The 14,330-nt window shown below is 37.1% G+C and overlaps 1 protein-coding gene across 1 annotated transcript in view; it reads right to left on the bottom strand.

Annotated features, from left to right (window-relative positions):
• Positions 1-10,428: 10,428 nt before the first annotated feature.
• ELOVL4 (ELOVL fatty acid elongase 4) overlaps positions 10,429-14,330 on the bottom strand; it is a 42,547-nt gene continuing 38,645 nt past the window's right edge. The window contains exons 5-6 of the mRNA XM_070954370.1: positions 12,514-12,641; positions 10,429-10,716 (exon numbers count right to left, since the gene is read on the bottom strand). Coding sequence (XP_070810471.1) covers positions 10,429-10,716; positions 12,514-12,641 — 416 coding nt within the window. The remainder of the gene's footprint in view (positions 10,717-12,513; positions 12,642-14,330) is intronic.

The raw sequence follows: 14,330 nt of genomic DNA, 5'->3' as shown, positions 1-14,330 counted from the left end.
GTGCTCTAAGGCAAATGATCTTCTTTATGGCTTGAAAATGAGAGTGGGTAACATCTCATTTTAGAAAAAGCTCAAACATAAACTTGTTTCCATTGCATGGAATCATGCAGGCATTTTACCTGCAGTTACCTGCAGTTTACCTGCAGTTAGAACAGTTTTTCCTTGCTACTTTCCAGAATGACCAGCATAGTTGGAATAGGAAATGGTTAAAAAAAAAACCTTGAAAATATTTTAACTGCTGTATATCCTCTCCCTGTAAATACAGGTAGTCCTCAACTTACAACAGTTCATTTAGTGACCTTTTAAACTTATTGTCAGCCCTGGTGTGCCTAGCGACCCGGGGCTGCCATTCCAGAGTGGGAAGGAGTGACCGGGGCCATACCATTTTGACTGAGGGAAGGAGAGCTGCGTGGCCATGCCACGCCCACCAAACACTATCCCTGGATTGACAGATGGCCGAGACCAGACCAGACCCGGCTGGACCTGGTCTCCGCTGCTAACTCCGCGGCTATGAAGTGGCCAAATCTACTGAAAAACAGCTGCAATAACTGAGAAGCAGGGTGGGCACCTGCACATTGGACATGCCTACCTGATGAGTTCCTGATGATTTCCACATGAGGGGTGGGGTACGCACGTGGCTGGGCGGGGCTGGGTAAGCACTCAAATGGTGGAGGGGAGCACTGGGCGGTTAGCCCTGAGTTTATTTTTTTGGTGATCGTCAGTTCGTGTCGGAGTTTTTGAAACCAGGACTGAGTTCTTTCCTGCAAGTTACCGGAACCTGACACTTACAACATCCCTGAAAAAGATGACTTATGACCGTTTTTCACACTTACAACTGTTGCAGCATCTCTATGATCATGTGATTAAAATTTGGCAACTGGTTCATATTTATGACATGTCCCAGGATGATGTGGTCACCTTTTGAGACCCTCTCAAAGGTCAATGGGGAAGCCAGATTCACTTAACAACTGTGTTACTAACTTAACATCTGTAGTGATTCACTTAACAACTGTGGCAAGAAAGGTCATAAAATAAGGCAAAACTCACTTAACAACCGTCTCGCTTAGCAATATAAATTTTGGGCTCAATTGTGGTTGTAAGTCTCCAACTACCTTTCAAGTCTTTTCCACCATTACAGTCCAGATGCCAGCAAAATTTTTCTGTTCTTGCATTCAAGGTGAAGTTAGGAGGTTTGTGTGAATCACTCAGGGTTTTAGGATCAGGAATATATTGAAGGACTGAGTGATGAAACCATCAAATCAAAAAGTGATTACTGAACCTCAGCAATAAAGACTTGTGATTAATCTTTATTGCATTATTGTAATGATTGTTTGCTGCATTTCAGAATAACACTTTTAACAGGACCTTAATAGTATTATCAAAATATAATATGATTTCTAGTGCATAAAGGTATGTAATGGTGGTGTTATCAAACCTCAATCAGGATGCAGGAAATATCATTGTATTTCCTGCAAACTTGGATGAGGTTTTTCCCTATAATGATATTTCCTGCATCCAGGATGTGGTTTGATAATGCCACCATTTAAATATCTTTAGATGCTTATCTTAATAAAATTGACAATTCAGCTAGGAACTTTCAAGGTCCATGGTGAGTATTATTATGGAATTTGAAAGTTCTTAGCTGAATTATCAATTTCCTTGTTTACATACTGGACTCTAGCAAACAGTAGACTCTAGCAACATTAGGAAACACATACTACAATTTCAAAATAATGTGATGCTGTAATATATATTGAATTACTTACTAATGGCTGTCCATTATCTTGGATAATTAGTGCCTCTTAAAAATTTCAGCAGTGACAGACATCATGTAATAAGGATATGAAGCTTTCTGTTAGCAATGTTCTGTATCATGGATTATATTATATATTATATATATTATATTATAGCTTTATACTCCTATTTATTTAGAGGACTGATTTAGATAAGAGATGAGTTCCTATCATTTGTCCCTGGGTGTAATATTTTATTGGGGACAATATCAAGAACAAATAAAATTTTTTTCCCCCATAGCAGGTTTGTAGACAGGAAATAATTGAAGGATAAGCTGTCTGACAAGTACTCCAAGACATCTTAAAGATGACGTATACTTCTCTTCTTTGCTGATCTCATACTTATACAGCAGGGGTGAAATGCTCCCAGTTCAGACTGGATCGCCTGATCCGGTAGTGATGGCAGCGGGTGGTTCAAAGAATCGGTAGCAAAAATCCCTGCGCCCCACCCCATGCCCAGCTGAGCCACACGATCATCAGAGGCTTTTTTTTTTTACTTTTAAAAGCATTTTTTCTACAACCTCTTTGGCCAAAGAGGTGGTTAAAAATGCTTTGAAAAGCCTCTGACGATCCCAGCTGAGTTGCCTGATGGGCAGAGGCTTTTCAAAGCATTTTTTTGCAACCTCTTCAGCCGAAGAGGTTGTAGAAAAAATGCTTTGAAAAGTTAAAAAAAAAAAAAAGTTGGCCATGCCCACCCAGTCACATTAACCCCCCCCCCAAGCCATGCCCACAGAACCGGTAGTAACAAATTTTACATTTCAACCCTGTTATACAGGTAGTCCTCAACTTATAAAAGTTCATTTAGTGACTGTTCATAATGACAACAGCACTGAAAAAAGTGACTTATGACCGTTTTTCACACTTAACTACCATTGCAGCATTCCCATGGTCATGTGATCCCAATTCAGATGCTTGACAATTGACTCGTATTTAGGAAAGTTGTGGTATCCTGGGGTGTCACCATCACCTTTTGTGACCTCTGACAAGCAAAATCCACGGGGAAGCCAGATTCACTTAACAATCACGTTACTAACTTAACAACTGCAGTGTACAACTGCACTCCTACTCGAAGTGGTCTGATTCCCCACAGAATAAATACGTTGGTGCAACCTTTCTTAGCCAGTTAGCAAAGCTGTGCTAACTCCCAGCTACAGGATTTCAATTTCCATAATGAAAAAGAAAAAGGAACTGAAATAATAATGGCAATTTCCCTCTTTCATGCATGGTGGTTATGCTCCGAAACAAAAAAAACTTTGGATGAAAATACAGTTGGATATAGGAAGTAACAGACTTCCAGATAGATTATACACCAGAATTGTTTCTTCTAGGAATAAGGAAAAAGAAATACGAAAAAACGACAACATATATTATGCTACATATGACAACAGCAATAAGATTGGCATTTGCGCAATGTTGGAGAAGTTTGAACACACCCTCTGAAGATCTAATAATTAGAAAGATATTAGATTGCGCCGAGATGGATAAAATGACATTGGAACTGAAAGGACAGATGGATTCGGACTTTTACGTAATATGGGAGAAATGGTATAATTGGATTGAAGATAGAAAAAAAGGGAAATAACAGATAGTAGATTCTGTAAAATTATATAGAGTATAGGAGAATATTAGTGTGATATGTAAATAGTCACAGTCATGCACAAGAGCTGAATAAGAATTGTTTAATTGTTAAAACCCCATAAAACTCAAAAACAGAAAAAAAGAAAAAATAATAATGGCAATTTCCCTTCCCATCTGTATTTGACTCCAGTACCTATAGAATCATACAGATAAAGTTTCTGGAGAGTCCTGGCAAAGAGTTACTCTTGGATTGTATCTGAAAATCCTTTTTTAAAATGGCCAACTGAGATTCTTTCCTTCCAGGCTAAATCACTGAGATTAATTCTCAGACGTGTCATAAAATTGACATGCTTGTCAAAGACTGAGCTGTTCTGCATAAGAAAGAGTTTATTTCTTATGCAACTCTCTTTGTATGAAGCCCAAGTATAAACCACACCTCATGTCTTAGACTAAGTGAAGAAGGTAGTCTATTTCCTAAAGATTCCCATGAAGGAGGAAAATGGACACTTGATGTCTCAGGGCTATGGCTGCTGCAGTTGAATGGGATTGTTATAGTATAGGAACTATTAATAGCAGATTCTGTCCCACCTATGAGACCACCATAAGGACTATCTGAATCATCTGGTTATAACTTAAGTCTGATATTGGAGCATTGAATAGTGATCAATAGTTTGTGAGACAATAGGAAAATCTCTATCTATTGTGTACCACGGGTGGGTTCTAGTTACCTTTACTACCGGTTCACAATGGGGTCGCGCTTGCTTGCTTGTTTCACGTGTGCATGTGCTTGTGCTTCTGCGTTTGTGCAGAAGCATCCTGATGATATTAGGGTCTGTGGGCGGAGCCTCCTGCCGGTTTTACTACTGGTTCTTGCGAATTGGTCCAAACCAGGGGCAACCCACCACTGTTGTGTATGAGTGAAAGCAGAGATTTTCTTTTGGGATTGATGGACAAACAGTTGGGAAAAAGTCATGGAATCTTGTTTTTGTACATAATAAAATGAGAGAGATGCTGTGACATTACGGTACTGTATGCACAAAGATGGAAAGATTCAGTACTACCACAATGGAGGAATGGTTGTTGAAGATGATGGAACTTGCTGAGTTGGTGAAATGGTTTTTTTTTTTTTGATCAGAGAAAAGACAGTATCTATGTTTATTGCTGAATGTTAACACTTTATAAAACTTTTTTGCATAAAACAGAAAAAAATTGAACATATGATTAATAGTTCTGATGATTAGAAAGGATAGATTATAGAAAGAAGAGCATGATGATGTAGCCATAAGAGTAAAAGGTAAATTTATAATTATGCGTAAAGCAGATATCTTTTTTCTTTCTTTTCTTTTTTCCTCCTTTTTTGCACTTTTAGCTTTCTCTAAGATTTTTCCTTTCCTTTTTCTTACTTTATATTAGATTTTATCAGTTTCTCTTCTTTTTTAAAAAAAATTAATAAAATTATTCTCATGCAAAAAATGAAACATCAATTTGTAACTTTTTAATTGACAGTGAAGGCAGGAAACCTGGTCAACTAGTGTAAATGTGTACAAATGGATTTGTTGAGCACGAATTTCTTAATTCATATTTTATAAAGGCTACCATGTTTCCCTGAAAATAAGACCCTGTCTTATATTTTTTTGAACCCTGAAATAAGCTCTTGCTCTTATTTTCGGGGAGGTCTTATTATTTTGGGGCATGTGGAGCATGCCATCTTACCTGATTTCCAGCTCTGTCTCTCTAATCCTAACCAGAGGAAATGACAGGGACCAGCTGCACATGTGGTTAATTTTTTTTTACAAATAGTTGCTTTCTTACATGGTGGCTGTTAGCAAGTATGTGGGAAAAAACAAATTGATTTTTTTCCCTATCATAAAGCCTGCCATAAGGCCATGAAAAATGCCTGAGAGTTTAAATTAACAAAGAAAACAAATCGCACCTCAAACCTTTGCCTCCAATTTTTCCAGGAGCTATGTACTAAGGGGAAAAAAATCATTCTAGCAATTTAACAATATATACCGTGTTTCCCCGAAAATAAGGCCCTGTCTTATATTTTTTTGAACCCTGAAATAAAGTTTAAAGTTTATTGTCATTTTACGTATATACACAGTATACCCATAAAACGAAATTCCCTTGGCCTTATTGCCATGCACATCCCCTTATTATCAGGGGATGCCTTATTTTGGGGGAAACAGGGTAGTTACAGAAGTGTAATTAGTTTACCTTTTAGTAAAAAAATAAAGAAGAAATATTAGCTGAAAACCAAATGACCATAAATATACTTACTTTAGCTGGTGACATTACAGACATAATACATACAGATATACCAAAGTTAAGCATAGCACTCTCAACTCCATTAATCTGAAGTCAGGTTTTGTTGTTTGTAAACATGATGTATTTTGGTGTATGATTTCTGTCATGTTATATTGTGTTATAGTGAAGCTTTAACCTCCCCCAACGCCATCAATATAGTCATTTGTCCCTTGCATATATTGTCCCTTGCAATAGAGTCACTTGTCCTACATAAATAATGAATTATCGCTCCCAACCAAATTGCAATGTATCAAAACTAATTCGGGCAATCCTGTGCATGCCCAACATATATCACCTAACTATTGAGATGGGAAAGTTGTTGATCTGTCAAAAGTGAAAGATTAAAAGATATTCAGGCACAATTTGTGCATGTCTTGTGCTTCATTTTCCTTCCCAGCTATTGGCAAAGAGAATGTAAAAAGGTAAGGTGGTCACAGGCTGAGAATTAATAATAATAATAAAGCTCTAGAAAAAGGAGCAAGTAGACAGGATATTATAGGTATTTTAGGAGATTAGTTGACTATGTTCCTTGAAATCTGTTCTCAAAAGTGCTGGAGAAATGATGGGAGCCTAGAAATAGAGAGGCTCCAATATTGAACAATCACAACATAGGGGTAGGTCATGTGGTATCTGTGGATATTTCTCTAAGTGTCCATCTAGCTTAATTTTTCATTAAAAAGATCTTATCAATGTAAACAAGTTACAAAATGGGAATCTGGCATATTTTAAACCAAATGTATAAAGTAGGCAGCTAGGAAACTACCATCTGTGGCATAGTTTTTATTTCCAATGAAACCTTGAGCCTTACATCCTTTCCATATTGTTAAATAACACCACAAATAGAGGCTGTAGTCCAGTGCTTGTTTTTAGAAAGTGCCCACCTACCCAGAAAAGACACCATGGGAAACTGCATTGAAAGGGAATAACCTGATAGGTAGAGCTGGTGCCAGGGTCATGGTTTGCCACCAAGCTGTTTTGTTCTACAGGCAAACCTTTCTATGAGATACATTTATGGAGAGTTATCTATAAGATGTCGTTTGAAGGTCTCTATTGGCCCAAATGGTCCTTTGCTCCTCATTTATTGATATTTAGTAGAACTGAATTTCCGTGAGAAAGTAAGTAATAAGATCAAATCAACAAATACAAATTTTGTCTTTTTAGGCAAATTCAAGGATGCGTTCACGAGTAAATGGTCAATGGATGGCTTTCTAGCTGTTGTACATCAATACTGGTAGTCTTTGACTCAAGATCCATAGTAGAACCTGTCCACCACTACAGTTGTAGGTTGTGGTTGTAAAGCAGGGGTGTCAAACTCAAGGCCCCCGGGTCAGATCCAGCCTGTGGGGCCAATCTGGAAATAGCAAAGAACTGGATTGTGGAGCCTCTGCTAGCAAGCCACAGGGAACCCCGTGCTGTGTTTTGGCCAGCAGGGTGCTGCAGGAGGCAGCCCAGACTGAAAACAGGGCCTGGGGGGCTGCGTGCAGTCACCTTATGGCCCATTTTGGCCAGCAGGGTGCTGCAGGAGGTGGCCATCCCATCTCCGTTGCCCCTGGCTGGCCTGCAGAGGACAACTACAATGCTGATCCAGCCCTTGAAGAAATCCAGCTTGACACCCCTGTCGTAAAGTGAACAACACAGTTGTAAAGCAAACCCATTGTTCACTATGGGTTGGCTTTGCCAAAAATCAGAAGTTAATGCCGTAAGTGCAGGCTAGTTGCGGAGTGACCAATATGCAGTCATGTGACCATGGGTATGTGTGTGGCTGTCAAAACTTCAGAACTGTGTCATAAGTATCTTTTGGGAAGGGGTCTATTGTAACTTTGAATGGTTGCTAAGCAATCTGTCATAAGTTGAGGACTACCTTCATGGGCAATATACAAATTATGTACACATGTACAAAAATTTAAGAAAAATAAATAAATGAAAATGGAATAATCCTAAATCTTAGCCACTGCAGAATAGTGTTTCACAAACTCAAGCATGACAAGAAAGAACTTACTGCAGGTGTAATTCATCAACATGGGCCTTATGTACAAGAACTAAATGATCAAGAATTTCAGTAGCAAAACTCAAGTTGTACTCATGCATATGAATTTAGAATACATATAATACATGGAGATTTAGATATGTAACAAATTATGTCAGATGAAATCTGGCTGAAAATAGGTAGCAAGATTTACGATAATCATGCTTAACTATACTTTTGAATACTCTGCCATTGGATAAAAATAATTACTCAATCTGAATTATGACAGAACACTATACCACACCATAGTGAAATTATAATATACTAAAAGGACAGAATACATCTAAACAAATTTTACTTTATTTCCTGACACCTACCATATTTTTCAGAGTATAAGACACACCTTTTTCCCACAAAAAAAGAGGGTGAAAATCTGGGTGCGTCTTATACTCCGAATGTAGCCCCACCCAGCCTCTCAAACGGAGGTTTCAGAGGCTGAAAAAAGCCTCCGAAATGAAGCTTCAGAAAAAAAGCCTCCGAAACAGAGCTTCAGAAAAAAAAAGCCTCTGAAACAAGGTTTTTTTCTGAAACTCTGATTTGGAGGCTTTCAGAGGGAGAAAAAAAGTTTTTTCTGAGACACGAGTTTCAGAAATTTCAGACGCTGAAAAAAAAGCAAGGCACAGAGCTCACAACCAATGAACCTGTTGCTAAAATTCACCTCTGAGAACAGCTGATTGAGGGTATTCTGGGAGGCCAATCTACCCGATAATCAGCTTTTTTCTTATTTTCCTCCCCAAAAACTAAGGTGCGTCTTATACTCTGGTGCGTCTTATACTCCGAAAAATACGGTAAGTCTCTCTAGCTAAAATTGGACATCCTACTGATTTCAGTGGAAGAACTAAGGAACTTTAGTGAAGGAACTAAAGAACCAATAAAAACTGTAATGCCCCCTCACTGAAATCAACAGTAATTCAAGTTATTAGTATGTGGTCTTACATCAGTTTAGATCATAGAAGTAAAATTGAATTTATACAGACTTATTGCAGAGTATGTATGAGAGGACTGAAGCTCATCAGTATTTTATTGCTAAATTGGATTACTATGGATACAAGTCTAAAGGTTAATCTGTTACTACCTTCAAAGCCAAGCTATTTACCTAAACATTTAAATTATCTTTAATTTTGAAAAATTTCAAGTCAGAGACATTATGGATATCAAGAAATGTGATTTTGTTTTCCTGTTGTTTATTGTAGACAATACAAGACAGGTAAAATAAAACAGAATATTCTGTGAACTTCTATCTCAACTAAATAACTTTATTTCCATGATATAAAATATGCTGCTAGAAAGAACTGTTTCTGAAAAATACATGAGGATTGGCTCTTGTATTTAGAACGGAGAAATCTAAAGACCTTCTGGGTGATGCAGCTCTCCCTCCAAGTCACTCCAAGCTGGAGCAAATCATGACTTCTCTCCAAATTGCCCTGGTTGTGCGAATGAAAAGTCATTGTTGAACTTTCTTCATTGTAGTGCAATATAATGGATGCAGTTCATAGTAGAGAAGAGCTTGAGGTACCCTCTCAAACTTTAGAGAGAAGCCACAATGGTGCAGCAGAAGGAATGAGAAGAGCATCCATGGAAATAAGACTTGGAGAAGCTGATATGGAAAGGATAGAATCTTACCAGACCGTTATTGTTCTTGCAGGGATGCGATTGCAAGAACCATCATTACATGCACAGAGCCTGTTTTAAACACATGAGTCTGGAGGTTTTACAGTACCAAAGAGCAAGATTATTGTGTGAATAAACAGTTCACAACAATATAGGTACAGTGCATCTGGTCACGGCATTGAAGTACTTGCTGCCACAATTAAATTCCAGTAAACTGTGGATTTCAAGCCTTCAAATGCAAAGTTCTTTATAATTACGGATCTCTCTCCTCTTTATATTGAATTTGTCCCACGGTTAATAAGTAGGCCATCAGCAAAGTAAAAATTGAGTTCTATCCTTGATCCACCCACTATGTACATCCAACCATTCAAAAAGCATCAACCCCATGCATTTCTTGCCATTGGATACAAGAATCGTTAAATATGTTCAAATGTGGTTTTATGCTTGTTAATAAATAGTACATTTTGTTAATGGGAGACAAATGTTTTTTCTAAATAATATATTACGGGCTCCTTATTTCAGAAATGAATATTTAATAGTAGTTGTTATTTTTTTACCAAATAAAGAGGTAGGTGTATTTTCACACAATGAACAACAATGTAACAGACATAAGGGGAAAATTAGAACAACCTAATACAGCAATACTGTATAATTTAGATGAAGAAACTACAAATTATTAAAAAAGAGAGCAAACTTCCCTCTCCATATTTTCATTGAGGGCTTTTTTTTTTCTTTTTTCTTTTGCTTAAAACATTGATTAGAAATGGTAGAATTCGTAAGCTCTCTTTTTCAAAAAGATGTCTGTTTCAATAAATCAATTGTATCCATGGTTAATTGCAATTTTAACCACTGGATTGACAGTAAAGAATATTTCAGCAATTCTTTCTTACATTACCAACACCCGCAGTCTAAAAGTTTACATAAAGTTAACGAATCTCAATAATTACATAATTACAATAGGATTTTTGTTGTTAAAACAATCTTCATAAATAATGTTTTCTATCTCTTCAACAACCTAAAGGTCAATTGGTAAAGACAGGACAGTATTTCCTTTTCTTTTATTATCAGATTGAAGAATCCTCACTGCTCGCAATGTTTAAGGCTTGAATTAAGTTACTCTCCTTTGGCTTTCTTCTGCACTTTTCCATTTTCCTTAATTGCACCGTTTTCTGGCTTGCTTGTACCATTTGCTATTACGCCGTTGGTGATCTTGCCATTCTTTTCTTTTTGCTTGAGCTCCTTGGGCTGCTTGGGCATCTTGTATGTCCGATAGTAGAAGTTACCAAACAGAACAATAAAAGTGCTGGCATAGAAAATGACACCCCAGTGCATCCATTTAGGAAAGGGACAATCAATATAAATAGACAGGGCGGTGTGGCCAATAGTCACGTGGAACTGAAGCTGAAAGGTAGAATAACAGAAGGTCCATTAATCCTGATTATTAAATTTCTGTTAAGAGTTTATGTGAGCGTTTCCCCCCTTGAAAATGTGTCTGAATATCGTTCATACATTTCTTTATTTACTTAAAACCATGATGGGCTCTCTAATTATCTGCGAACTAAAGGAAGGAGAATCATTTTACATTATGTTGCTGAGAATGCAATGAAGGAAGATGCTGTTGAAACAGGGAAATGATTGCCACCATTGCTTCAAAGGGGATGAACATGTGATTCCTGCCTTCCTCTTGAAGTTCCCCAGGAGAAGGAAACATCTGCAAGGTCTCCTCTATCTACAGAGGCTCGCCATCAGAGTATCTCTGAAAAATCAGACTGATAGAGGTCACCACTCTAGATAGAGCAGGTCTTCTTTGCAGACATGAATCCCCTGAATATGAATTAGAAGTGAGAGGAGGAAGAGGCTAGCAAGCTGACTGAACATGACTTGGAACCCTAAGCTTGCTTTTGTATTGCTGCCAGGAGTGTGGAGTGGGGCTATTGTGTTTTTTTTATTGTTGTTTTTGTATTGGACTTTTATCCTTGTAAACTGCCCAGAGTCACTGAGAGCAAGCTGAGTGGTCATATAAATTTTCTTAAGTAAGTAAGTAAATAAATAAATAGTTTATTTTCAAGGTCTTGCCTGCTTTTAGAGTGCTGTCTGTCTATATGTATATAGATACACAGATTTGCACATGCATTCATATTTATTGGAGAAAAGGAGCCTTGGTAGTACAGTGGTTTAATGCACCCTGTTATTAACACAGCTGCCTGCAATTTCTGCAGGTTCGAATCTTACCAGGCTCAAGGTTGACTCAGCCTTCCATCCTTTCTAAGGTAGGTTAAATGAGGACCCAGTTTGTGGGGGCAATAAGCTGACTTTGTATAAATATACAAAAGTATGAAGGCTATTGCTTAACGCATTGTAAGCCGCCCTGAGTCTCCGGAGAAGGGCGGCATATAAATCAAATTAAAAAAAAAAGTCACTAGGATTATTTTTTTACTGAGAATTGAGAGCGTACTAGAGTTGTGTGTGTTATATGAACTGTACTTATATTTAGCAGATTTAAATGATTATTATGTATAAGCTTTCTCCCATTATTCTTAAGAAATATACTCTGCATACGGCCACTCCTTGTTTAGTGACTATCTTGATTAGCAATCATTCACAAATACAATGGTAAAAAAATGATCAGTTTCAGGCAGTAGCACAGTTGGCTGGAGGGTTCTACTCAACTAATTAAAGTCACAGACCTGAGCTTATTAACTTGTGATTAGCATTTTTTAGGGAGGTTCTGCCCTGTGAAGAAAAGCAGCTCAGGAAGAGATAGCTTATTTAAGCAATATCACCACTCTGAAAGGTGGTAGGGAGGAAACAATGGATCAGTCACAGGACTTGTAGGGCAGAATTTTATTTGAATGAAACAGCATCAACTACTGGTCTTTTTCTATCAATACATGCTCACTTAGTGATTATTTTGATTAATGACATGATTATTGGAATGGAGGGCAGTCACTAAATGAGGAGTGATTGTATGGGAAAAGGGAGAACAGCTATAAGAACTCTAGGTGAGTATCTTATGCTGATGGCAATAGCGTGTGGTAGGGGGTTTCTTCCTTTATCTATGTGAGTTTCCTCATGTTGGAAAAGACCCTCTCTAAAAGTGGTGTCTGTGTACTTATTACTTTCAAAGTTCTGACACTGAAAAGACCCAATTTAAAAAAGAACTGATAGATTTTTTTAAAAAAAGCAAACATTACTTACTAATTGCATTATGGTCAAGTATCGTTTCCACCAAAGGTACTTTTGGAACTTTGGGCCACAGGCAGCTAGTCCATAGTACATGTACATGACAACATGAATGAAAGCATTTATATGAGCTCCAAAAAATGCTGTTGGGTAGAAGAAACAAAAGAAGCACATTACGTAAATCATTAAGGTATTCAATATTCAATGATATTTACATTTTTCTCACCAAGGAGAAGAAAGCACAGTGCCTCAATATCAGTTTCCCTCATCATTTCTTCTTATAGTTTTAAAAAGTTATAATTTCTCAGGAGTAGATCAAAGGACAAGAAAAAAAAAAGTAAGAGATTCCTCTGTTATTCATGTAAAAGCCCACCTAAGGGACTCTATAGGTAGGCACTCTATAGCTTGTATGCATTGCTACAATTTCATTGCAACCATAAACTGCTACAAATATCGAAAAATGTTATCATATTCCCACATCACTTGTTCTATGTGATATGTATGCCTGAAAAACTTATTTTGTAATTTTACTACACACAGCACAACTAAGAGTAGAAATGTTTGGTGATTACATGTCCATTTTGAGTCCAATAGAGGCTAAGCAATGAATAACTCTTCCATACACCTAGTTGTACAGATAGTCCTTCACTTACGACCACAATTGAGCCCAAAAGTTATGTTGCTAAGCAAAACATTTGTTAAGTGAGTTTTGCCACAATGCAGTGAATCACTGCAATTGTTAAATTAGTAACACAGTTGTTAAGTGAATCTGGATTCCCCATTGACTTTGCATGTTAGACAGTCGCAAAAGATGATCACATGACCCTGGGACACATGACATAAATATGAACCAGTTGCCAAGCATCCAAATTTGAATCATGTGACCGTGGGGTTGTTGCAACAGTCCTAAGTTGTGAAAAACAGTCCTAAGTCATTTTTTTCAGTGCTGTTGTAACTTTGAACAGTCACTAAATGAATGGTTGTAAGTGGAGAACTAGCTGTAATAATGACTTAGCTAAGAGATAATCTCCACAGTTTTCTTGTGCTGGACTGAACACACAAATGTAAAACTTGATCATGTCAGAAAACTGTTATTTGTGATGACTCATTTTTCTAGACTTGTACTGGATGGATTGTTGATTTTGGGTAAATGTGCATCCTTTCAAACTGTTATAGTTTACAACTATAAAGTATATAGGGACTGCAAAATCATATGAACGGTTATACCATATAATAGAAATTGCAAATTTATTATTTAATAAGAGCATGAAATATCTAATTTATAGGGCAATCTATGGAAATGTATACACAGGGAAACATGCATAATTAAAGACAGAAAATGCAAGCTAAGGCCAAGATTCTGATTTAAAGAAAGAGAGTTGTATGACTTAAGAAACCATAACGAAAAAATGAAAAGAAAGTGTGATATGTATTACAGCCTGATATAATCTTTATGTACAATTTTTATCCACAGAGTAAAATGAAGCAGTTAAAACTAGTTTTCACAGTGCACAAGAATAAAATAAATACAGATGTTCTAAGCATAAAATGGAAGTCTTATTGAATTTATTATGACTTGGTTGACTAGATTCTTTCATCACCATGCTAAATTAAGCAAGGCACAGTCAAAAAATTTATCTGCCTGTAGTTGCAGAATTTTAGTTAAGCAAGTTAGATCTATCTGTTGCTTCATGCAGTTCACAGACTTAAACACAAGGGGAAGAATATGGATTTAAAATCTGAATCATGCACTTATTCCAGTGTGAAAAGCGTTTCACAAGACTATAGTAATATACTTTTACTCCCCCTCATTTCCCAGACAAGAAAGAATA

The sequence above is a fragment of the Pituophis catenifer genome, unplaced genomic scaffold, assembly GCF_029215685.1.
Source record: "Pituophis catenifer annectens isolate HBS135680 unplaced genomic scaffold, rPitCat1.0.hap2 SCAF_1, whole genome shotgun sequence".
Taxonomy (NCBI): Eukaryota; Metazoa; Chordata; class Lepidosauria; order Squamata; family Colubridae; genus Pituophis; species Pituophis catenifer.
Note: the sequence above shows the minus strand (reverse complement) of the source record. Positions and strands in the feature narration are given on the sequence as shown.